The sequence below is a fragment of the Pistacia vera genome, unplaced genomic scaffold (assembly GCF_008641045.1).
Source record: "Pistacia vera cultivar Batoury unplaced genomic scaffold, PisVer_v2 Contig665, whole genome shotgun sequence".
NCBI classification, from domain to species: domain Eukaryota; kingdom Viridiplantae; phylum Streptophyta; class Magnoliopsida; order Sapindales; family Anacardiaceae; genus Pistacia; species Pistacia vera.
In genome coordinates, this window is record NW_022196518.1 from 185,519 (window position 1) to 195,470 (window position 9,952).

The window sequence follows — 9,952 nt, forward strand, 5'->3', positions numbered from 1 at the left end:
TAATTTAATAAAATTCAGTATTTATTTAATCAAATAAACATTACATTTAATATAGAAAAACATTACATCTAATATAAAATGATTAAAAAAAAAAAAAACATAAAAGTAAAATTCCATATTGATAGTAATTTAATTTTCCGAATTAGTATGTTCTTCCCAGAAATGATCAATTAATGCATTTCGAAGAACATGGTGAGCCTCTGTATCCTTGATTTATCTAAGTCGAGCAAGAAAATTTAGAAATCAGACATTTTCATCTACGATAATTTCAACTTCGGGAGTTGGCGCTTCTATTTGATTCTCAATCGGTGCATCAACATTACGATCATCCTCGATTATCATGTTATGCATAATAATACACGCAATTATTATATCATGTAATATATTTTTATCCCAAAAACGCGTCCATTCAAGCTTTTTAGATTTAGTGTTTTTAAATTAGTGTTACTTTTATTTTGACTTATTGTAGTTTAATATTTGTATTGAATAAAGTTTTATTTTTAATTTTTCATCATTTTTTGAATTATATCATTATTATGAATATATTATTATAAATAATAATCAAATTAAATTAAATACAAATAATTAAATTTGGTGTAATTTTTTGTGTAAAATTTAATAATCAAATTAACATAACAATTTCAAAAAAAAAAAAAGTGCTACAGTGCCACACCAATTTGGTGTGGCGCTACATTGTGCCACACCAAATTGACGTGACGCTTAGCGCTGGGTTGGAGCCAAAACCAATGCGGGTTGGAGATGTCCTTAGATAGTTTAAATGGTTAGACGAACATTGAGATACGTGGTTAAGATGTATGACCTCATGTTAAAATCCTTGTTTACATATATTAATTAAAATAAACGTAAACTAATCCGAACATCATATTTAAAAAAATAATAATAAAATAAGAGCTTCTAATGTTTCAAAAAAAAAACCTAATCAAACTAGAAACTGAGAAAGTGAAAGTCCTATTCTTCGAACTTAAATCCCTCGTATATGCTTGGTTTAGAATTATTGTATAAAATTAGTTCTTCATATAATTCAGATTTCATTTCCTGAATTTTTTTTTTTTTTTTTTTTAATAAGATCTCGCTTGAAAACACTAAATTTAGAGACAGAATTTGCTCACCATAATTGCAGTGTGTGGGATATCTAAAAAATAACCAACAAACGGATGATAATTACAACTCATACAGAAGGGATTTATACCACAATTCCTTGAACTACTCATAAATAAATATACAAAAACAACTGCAACTCACAGACAAAGCAAAATCACTATGAATTTAAGTTATTTGAAAAAAAAAGAAAAAAAAAAAAAGAAAAAAGAAAAACCTCATTGAATGATCTTTGAATTTTTTTTACAGCCGCTGCCTATCATTCTACTCTCAATAATGTTTCCGACATAAAATTCAGTTGATTCTACATATGTAGAAGTTCAGATTCGACCTGAGCTGCAAAAGGGAATAAAAAATCTTCGGTGGATTCTGTTCCAGACCAAATGTCCGTTGACATATTTTATGAAATGATCCTTCCGAATTGCTTAAATTGCTCGCTGTCAAAAATTCATTATTCCACATGTCATCTGGAAATGCCTTTTTTCTCTCCATTCCGATGTTTCTATGTACAGTATGAAGTTTCGGAAGGATGGTTGAAAACATTTTGGCTAGAGCTGCAAAATTTCTGAAGGGGACAGAAGGAGGGCAAGAAATCTCATGAAAGAAGTAACAGGTTGAGCCAACAACTGTTTAGTCTGAAAGCATTTCTTCCAACTCAGGCTCCTCAGAGGTGACTGCATCATAATCCAAAGCTGTTCCGTTGTAGAGACCCTTCTCTGGGAAGCCTCTTTGATCTTCATAGTCATCCATATCAGACAATTCCAGTTCATCATCATCATTCTGATCGTCACTTATAATAACATCTTTTTTAGATTCAGCATGCTCCATCTCCTTTCCAACTTTTCTAGGTAAAGAATCACTCTTTGCCTTGAGCACAGTATCTTCACAAATGCAGCAGGCTGGATTCTCATGAAACTCACCCCTGCCTGGCCTTACTTCATTTGGCTCCCCCATGAAGCCTCTCTGGTAACTACGAACTTTCGAGGCAAATACTTCCCATGTCATGTTGGTCTGGTTTAAGAACAACCGATAGAGTTTTTTAGCATTTGGACGAATGGTGGGTTTGTGCCCAAAATATTTCCTGCGAACAAGAGAAAACAATTAAAAAGTTGCCCACCAGTTAGAAGAATAAAAACAATACAGGTGGAAGAAAACATTTATACCTTCTTCCAGCTAATATTCTAGCCATATTACCATTGTTGTTGGTAACAAATACATCACTTTCATCACAAACGATAAAATCCAATGCAGCCATTCGAGATGAGAATCGAGAAAATGGTGCCAACTCCTCTTTTTTTGCTATAGTCTCTTTTGAATGGAAGTGTGGAAAAAGTGCTTTTAAAGGCGCCAATGTCTCTTCCCCTCCATATACTTCACCAGAAGCCACATAGATATGAACATCGCTGCCATATCCCAGTGCTCTCAGCATTAGACCAACTTCTAGTGGAGTAAGTGGGCATTTCCCATGTCTCCTTTCCTTATCAGGATTGCTGATCTGCAATCAGTTGAAAACAATTCTCATCATATTTCATATGCAAGATCTGCAGAGGACCAACATACAAGGCCCCTAGTGAAATTCACACCGGAGTGAAAATCATACTCAGATTTTTCTTCCCTCTGATAGATGTCAAATCTTTCAAAGAATTGCACAAATATTTATTCCATAGGGTAAACAGATATTACCTTTGGAAACTAAACAAAATGACAAGATGATCAAATTTAAAATCAGTGTTGTTTGCCTTACATGTAAAGTTTTCCACCTCTTACGTATCGCACTGAGTTCTTTTCTCTCCTTATCACCACCACCATAATAGCACCCTGAGAATGCAAGCATGTCAGGTTCAAACCTGTAACAAGAAACATTCAGTTGCATCAAGAAACTAATTGTGAATGTAAAGTCCATTGTTTCGCAACTAAAATACAACAAGAACAAGCTTATCAGTCCTTAGGTTCAACAGTAACCAGAAATATAGAGTAGAAAAGATTTATCAATCTACCTTAGGTGCAAGGCAATAAAATGTTTGCTTCTCAACCTCATTCGTTGGACCAGTTTTTCACCCATTTCAAGAATAGGGTCAGTAAAACTTAAAGCACGGTAGTTAACCCTACATCTCAACTTTTGCAAATCTGTATCCAACCTATTTGAGAGTCTATAATCAAACTTGGACAGCTGAACTGCCTGCAGTGAAGACCAAAACAGTTATTTTGAAACAATCGGTTGCTTATTTAAGAATAAACTGAGAAGACAGAGTGCAACAACTACATCAAAGAACTAAGAGATCGCTACATCAATGCATTAAAATATCTACATGTTGAGATTCAATACGCAAATAAATACAAACAGAAACAGTAATGCTAAAATTGAAGTCAGGAAGGAGAAGAATGTTTGAAGCAAACTCATTAGCATCAATGCAAAAATTTAAAGCAGTGTATATAAGCAATCAAAAAAAGTTTAAGAGAACTGAAACTTACATGCCTTTTCAAAAGAACTGGTAAAACACGATTCTGATAACATCTTTCATTACACTTCCTCGGAACACGCATGTTATAAGTACTCAAAGTTTTCCCTCTCTTCTTTGGAAGTTGCTTTATAATTTTTACATCTTTTGACAAGAATGATATAAACCGATCAACATCGAAAATCTCTGAAAAGTTACTGCACAAGAATGAAAAAGTAAAAAATCTGTTATTTGATATCAATGACTAGATGCAATTAGACAATCTTTCATAAACTTTTAAAGAAACTGCAAATTCGAAAAATCTTTGGCACAAAATCTGAGGGCTAACCTAGCATCCTTCCAGAAAGACTTCTGGTCCAGCTTTGGAATAACAAGAGTAGCATTCAAAATCCGGGCAGCAACAACAGCATCTACAATCTGCCAACTATGCTTATTAAGTTTGGCACCAACAATAAACAGTTTATTATCTATTCTGTAATATTAAGAGTAACATGCAACAACAAAATGTTTGGCCATTGTAGTAATATGACAACATTATGAATCAAACAGTATTACTAGATCCAATAACATAGGTTGCTTTATGGCACAACACTAAGCAAGCCTGATTCCGCAGTCTAAGACAAGTATTAGGGGAAGAAAATAGCTATTGACCAAACAGAGGTGAAAACATGATAGTAACTGAAATCAGGGTTCTGCAGATTAATAAACGAAAGAATAACATTTGACTAATAGGGCCTCAAAACATTTCCTTCATTCATAAGTAAATAGTATAAAATAGCTTAGAATTCTTCCCGAATATTCATTCATTTGATTTAGTATCAGTTACCAAATCAACCAACAGAACAAATGTTCACTGTATTGCATCATATAAAGTTACCCCAGTTCTCTGCTGATTCAAGCCTCCACTAGCAGCTATTGCCAGGTATCTATTAGGACGAGTCACGTCTTCAGCTTCTGCAATACGATCAACACTCTTCATGTAAATGTGTAGGGAAAACTAACATTTCCCAAAAATCATATTAAAGCATACTAGTAATAGTTCCATAAATTTGAATATAAAATCACAAAATATAATAACTAAATACGTACTTGCAAACTTCTTGCTAGAATCACTACATCCATGATAGTATTGGGCATTTCTTGAGCTCCAAATATCACGATCCAATGAGCCACCATCTCTCTGGTCCTCAGAAACAAACAGAGACTCTCATGATAAGGAAACTAAGATCCAACAAAACCTAAAAAACATTTATTTATTATTAATTACTAGTTCAAATATAAATCCCTAACCGGAACACGAAAAACAGGTACCCCACTTGGACCATCAATCACCGTAGACTGCATAACAAATTAGAAAAAATAAAAATAAAAAGAGCATTAGAAATCGGCACGTTTAGTTAATGAAGAGATATAAAAAATAAGTATAAATTAACTAATTAAGAGGAATACAATACCGATACGTGGCTGGTACTGTGACGGAGCTGATCCGAATCGGTGGGAGAAGGAGCTAGAATGGAGAGAAGAAAGAAGAGAATGAAAAGAAGAAAGAAAATGGCCGAGATGACAGGGAGGAGAAGACGGAGGCGGTTGTTGTTGTGATGATGGCGGCGGCGCTGAGAAGCCATTTGCGTGTTGTGTTTTCAGTGTTTGGAGAGAGAAAAAAAGAAAAGAGAAGGATTTGGTGCTATGATTCCAACATTGGCTGAAGAGGTGTCGACATTTTTGAAGAAGCCAAAGAAATAACGAAAACGACAATTGAATTCATTCCATTAAAGCCGTGCGTTTTGAAGTGATTCAATCAGAGAAGGCAAAGCTTTGGTGGAGTGCCGTGCAGAGTCAGAGAGAAGCAACATGAATGGACTGATTCTGTTTTAGGAGAGTGTCACCGTAAGGCGTGAGCTGGCTCTCCGTTTCTCCTCTTATTTATTACTGTATTTAGTTGAGATTTTATTTTTATTTATTTATTTTTACTTTAATTAATTAATTAATTACTAATAATATACATTTACTAGATTTTTGTTAATTTGTTTCAATTAATTTGACCAACCAATATAATAATTACATATTATATCGAAATCACTTAGTTTATTCCAGAATAATAAAACGGTAAATTATCCAGAAGTCCTGTATTCAAATCGATAATTATTTGTGATTTGATTGATCATAGTGTTTAAATCTAAAATAATTAAGGGACAGTCAGAGACAAATCCAACAGTCTGCAGTCATTTAAAAAAGAGGAGGTCCAATGGGCAGTCACATGCGAACAGATCCGAAAGCCCAAAACAAGCAGAGGGACAAAAATGATTGCTCGTAAGTAGGCGAAAGGTGCGAGCTTCACATACAATTATCCATATATATATATATATATATATATTAGCTCAATTTAATTGAAGTAAAATAATGAATTATAGAAATGGAGCAGGTAGTAATGGCAGGTAGCAGGTAGCTATACCCCAGATGACATTTCAATTTAAAAGCCTCCCCCATATTGTCTCTGTCACCAAATTGTCAACACAATTTTAAAAAAAAAAAAAGAGGCTCAGGCAAAAAGGCCAAGTTGAGAAAAATACAAAAATCGTGTCGAAGAAAAAAGCCTGACAGCTGTGGGATTTGAACCCACGCCCTTTCGGACCAGAGCCTAAATCTGGCGCCTTAGACCACTCGGCCAAACTGTCGCACGCTTAATTAACACTAACGATCTATATATATATATAGATCTATGTCTTCTCTGTGTATATTTTGCTTTTTCAACTTTGAGCAGTGATCACAACACAACAATAACCTGTAAAAGTGAAAACGATTAAAATAAATAAATCGTGAAACGTAAGATTGGGAATTAGTGATGGTAATGTCAAGACTCAAAAGATTTAAAGAAGAAAGTTGTGAATGTGCAGATTTCTTGTGGCCCACGCCGAGAGATTGTGATTGCCGTCCACTTTAAGCAAAGGATTGTCCCGTTTCTTTACACCTGATAGCCTTAGCCCGGGGCTGACTACTCCAAACTAATTCAATGGAACCAGTCAATTATATCTCATTAATCATTTCACTTCCCTATTAGTTCATGTATCATAACCAAGCACAAAGTATGAAGGAACTAATACGAGAGAATAGAATCTAGACTCTTCAGATGGTTAGAGCGAATTGAAAATAGTGTGGATAAGCGTACGATCTCAAGTTCAATTTCTATATGAGCATTTGCGATTTAAGTTAGTGGTCGTGGTGGTGTGTTGCTGTCTAATATCTGTCGAAGATTAGTTGTGCGAAAACTAGTTTGGACACTTTGGTTACAAAAAAAAAAAAAGGAAGAGAATAGAACCTCTATCTGAGGGTGTCAGTGTGAGTTTATCAAAATTTGAAGGGAAAAATGGTTTGTGTACCAAACCTCCGGGTTGACAATGAAATTAGCTCTTTTTGTGACGGACATTTCATTTGGGTTGGCAAGTGGTACAATGATCAACGGCCATAAAAGGGAGGAATAAACACTATCAACGGTCGTATTTTGAACAATAATAATTGTTGCAACGAAGTAATTCTAGCCGTTGATCTTACTAAGTTACAATTGATCCGCCCGATTTATATCCTCTATAAACCACCCCTCCTTCTTCAGGTGTACTCCAACTGGACTTTTCACTGTCACAAAGCAACCCTCATCTCTGGGAACCCCCGCACGCACGAGAAAGCCTTTACTCAATTCTCGTATCGGTTGTTTCTTTCGGTCTCGTTAATGGCGACAGTGTAAAGATTGTTTTTTCTTTTTTTTAAAAAGAGAAATCAGAGGTTATCTTAATAATTTATTGCTAAAGTTTGTGAAGTAGCTGGGCAGATGAATTCGTTGACAGTGAGACCTTCCTTCATTTATCAACCATGTTCGTCCTCAACAATTCTTGTTTCGTGTCGGCCTAAATTGTTTAGTTCAATCAGTTTCCCAAGAAAGTCAAAGAAAAACAAGGAAAGATTGGCTTTAAGGATTGAAGCTTACGATTCTTCAAAGAACGACTCAACTAATAACAACGGCTCTAATGATTCAAAACCTCCCAACGGCTCTCTGGTATTTCTCTCTGACAATTTCTCTCAAAGTAAGATCATTTAGCTTGATAATGGATTATAGTATCGTGCAATGATTGAAATATAATGTAGCTTTTGATGAAGAAAATTAAAGATGTTTAATTGCTTCGCTACAGTTTTTGAATTGGATTTTGTGTCTGTCTTTCTTTATTAATTAGCCACCGAAGAGCAGAAGAGATATTCTATTGGAGTATGTAAAAAATGTTCAACCGGAATTCATGGAGCTGTTTGTGAAGAGGGCTCCCCAACAGGTTTGCTTTTTTATATGTTTTAGATTATTGTGATACTTGAAAATGCCTGAAAAACCTTTTAATTTTTAATGCTGTGTATGTGTTTAGGTAGTTGATGCAATGCGACAAACGGTTACAAATATGATAGGAACGCTACCTCCACAGTTTTTTGCTATAACAGTCTCCACTGTAAGTAGCTTAAAAATATAACATTTCAATATGGGTGAAAACAACTATTTAAAGCTGAATCGATTTTTTAATGATGTTGTTAGTAGTACATTACTCTTGGCTGTTTTGGTTTTCACAGTTGGCCTTTGTTTTAGGTTGCTGAGAATCTTGCACAGCTCATGTACAGTGTAATGATGACTGGATATATGTTTAAGAATGCACAATACAGATTGGAATTGCAACAAAGTTTGGAGCAGGTTGCTCTTCCAGAGTTGCAAGATAAAGAGGTATGCATTTTCCTTTCATTGTATATGATATTTCATTATATGTCTACATATATGCTGCATAAGTGTTAAATTGGTAATATATTTACAGGAGAAGCCAGATTATGCACCTGGTACACAAAAGAATGTTTCTGGTGAAGTTATTAGGTGGAATAATGTATCTGGTCCAGAGAAAATCGATGCTAAGAAGTACATTGAGTTACTTGAAGCAGAGATTGAGGAGTTGAATCGTCAAGTTGGTAGAATATCTGCTAATGGTCCAAACGAGTTGTTAGACTATCTTAAGTCTCTTGAGCCTCAGAATCTGAAGGTAAGAAGTTTTGTTTATCTTGATTTCCTCTTCGACAGATGGTTGACATCTGAGCTCTGGAGTTTCTGATTGCCATCTAATCTTCCGCTGATTGTGGGGAAACATTTGCGATATTGTAGACATGCTTAGATATTTTAGTTGCCACTGAGGAAGACTATGTTTGCATTTATAATTTTTGAAAAAATCAATCTTAAATTATTGAAATCGCCATGTGTTTGAAAATCAAAATTTTGGGGTTTTAGGAGAGGGATTGTGTATTTCTGTTCCTTGATTTCATACCCTTTGTGTGACTCAAATGTGTACCTATATGAGTATGGTCTCTCACGAATCACCACTATTTCTTCTAAGAGTCTGTGTACATTGTTTTCAAATGAATTGTGCACTGTTATGTAGGAGTTGACCAGTAGCGCTGGAGAGGATGTTGTGCTTGCTATGAACACGTTCATTAAGCGTCTTTTGGCTGTTTCAGATCCTAGCCAAATGAAGGTTTGCCTTTATATCAGAGTTTTACGATCTTCTTTTACCTTTCTGCGTCATATTAAGGCATAAATGTCATTGACTTTCAAATATTTAGTTGATTGTGTATATTCATCCTTCGTGAAGTGAATTGAGATTGACTATTAAACTGATTATCAGAATTCCTGATAACTATAACCAAGAGACTGAAAACCATATGAATTTTTGGTGACTATTACCAAAGTTTTTATTTTTTATTTTTTCCAGTTTATCTTCTAACAAATTGATTTGATTTTACTGTAATTTCTAAAGCCCTGAAAATTTATGGTTACAGACAAGTGTGACTGAAACTAGTGCACCAGAGCTTGCCAAACTGCTTTATTGGCTGATGGTTGTTGGGTACAGTATCCGCAACATTGAAGTCCGTTTTGATATGGAACGAGTTCTTGGCACTCCTCCAAAGCTTGCAGAGTTACCTCCTGGGGAAAACATTTAGACACCGATGCAAGATTGCAAATGCTGAACATGATCGTAAACTGGAAGGCAACTCACTGTGACGAAGTGGTCTGCATTATGCCATCGAGTGTTCTTTTCAACGATGATTTACCACTTGCCAGTTGAGAATATTTTTTGCATACTCATGGTTGGCAGTATAGGAATAGCATCAAATTATTGATTAAACTTTTGTGTTAGAAAGCAAATTCTTGATTTCCAGATGAAGCCAAATTAATCTCTTTATTTCATGTATTGTCACGAAAATGCTCTCTTATTGAAAGAGCTTAACAGTTCACGGATTCTTTCTTTCAACGCATCAATAATTATGGAGACCAATATTATATCGTATACTCCATCTTCCAGCCC

The 9,952-nt window shown here is 34.9% G+C and overlaps 2 protein-coding genes and 1 non-coding gene across 3 annotated transcripts; 1 reads left to right on the forward strand and 2 right to left on the reverse strand.

The window, feature by feature from the left end:
- Nucleotides 1-1,149: 1,149 nt before the first annotated feature.
- Nucleotides 1,150-5,458, reverse strand: LOC116112674 (O-fucosyltransferase 16). The gene is made up of 10 exons (XM_031398793.1): nt 5,033-5,458; nt 4,869-4,916; nt 4,668-4,758; nt 4,456-4,532; nt 3,907-3,995; nt 3,592-3,775; nt 3,117-3,298; nt 2,864-2,966; nt 2,283-2,614; nt 1,150-2,200 (listed from the first exon to the last, which is right to left on the reverse strand). The coding sequence occupies exons 1-10, from the start codon at nt 5,201-5,203 to the stop codon at nt 1,750-1,752; spliced, it is 1,728 nt and encodes a 575-aa protein (XP_031254653.1). The 5' UTR covers nt 5,204-5,458; the 3' UTR covers nt 1,150-1,749.
- A 715-nt stretch (nt 5,459-6,173) lies between these two features.
- On the reverse strand, nt 6,174-6,253 carry TRNAL-UAG. Its single transcript has one exon. It is a non-coding gene; the product is annotated as a tRNA-Leu (tRNA).
- Nucleotides 6,254-7,086: 833 nt separating this feature from the next.
- Nucleotides 7,087-9,934, forward strand: LOC116112631. The gene is made up of 8 exons (XM_031398747.1): nt 7,087-7,313; nt 7,402-7,626; nt 7,802-7,894; nt 7,982-8,062; nt 8,197-8,328; nt 8,417-8,635; nt 9,029-9,121; nt 9,426-9,934. The coding sequence occupies exons 2-8, from the start codon at nt 7,402-7,404 to the stop codon at nt 9,585-9,587; spliced, it is 1,005 nt and encodes a 334-aa protein (XP_031254607.1). The 5' UTR covers nt 7,087-7,313; the 3' UTR covers nt 9,588-9,934.
- The last annotated feature ends 18 nt before the right edge of the window (nt 9,935-9,952 follow it).

What these genes read in the sequence shown, in the direction of transcription:
- LOC116112674 (XM_031398793.1), bottom strand. Translation starts at nt 5,203, where the DNA reads ATGGCTTCTCAGCGCCGCCGCCATCATCACAACAACAACCGCCTCCGT. An exon ending in TACCTGTTTTTCGTGTTCCG is followed by an intron (nt 4,759 to 4,868) that starts GTTAGGGATTTA and finishes TCTGAGGACCAG; the next exon opens with AGAGATGGTGGCTCATTGGA. An exon ending in TCTTTCTGGAAGGATGCTAG is followed by an intron (nt 3,776 to 3,906) that starts GTTAGCCCTCAG and finishes ATTCTTGTGCAG; the next exon opens with TAACTTTTCAGAGATTTTCG.
- LOC116112631 (XM_031398747.1), top strand. Translation starts at nt 7,402, where the DNA reads ATGAATTCGTTGACAGTGAGACCTTCCTTCATTTATCAACCATGTTCG. An exon ending in TTGCTATAACAGTCTCCACT is followed by an intron (nt 8,063 to 8,196) that starts GTAAGTAGCTTA and finishes CCTTTGTTTTAG; the next exon opens with GTTGCTGAGAATCTTGCACA. An exon ending in TTGAGCCTCAGAATCTGAAG is followed by an intron (nt 8,636 to 9,028) that starts GTAAGAAGTTTT and finishes ACTGTTATGTAG; the next exon opens with GAGTTGACCAGTAGCGCTGG.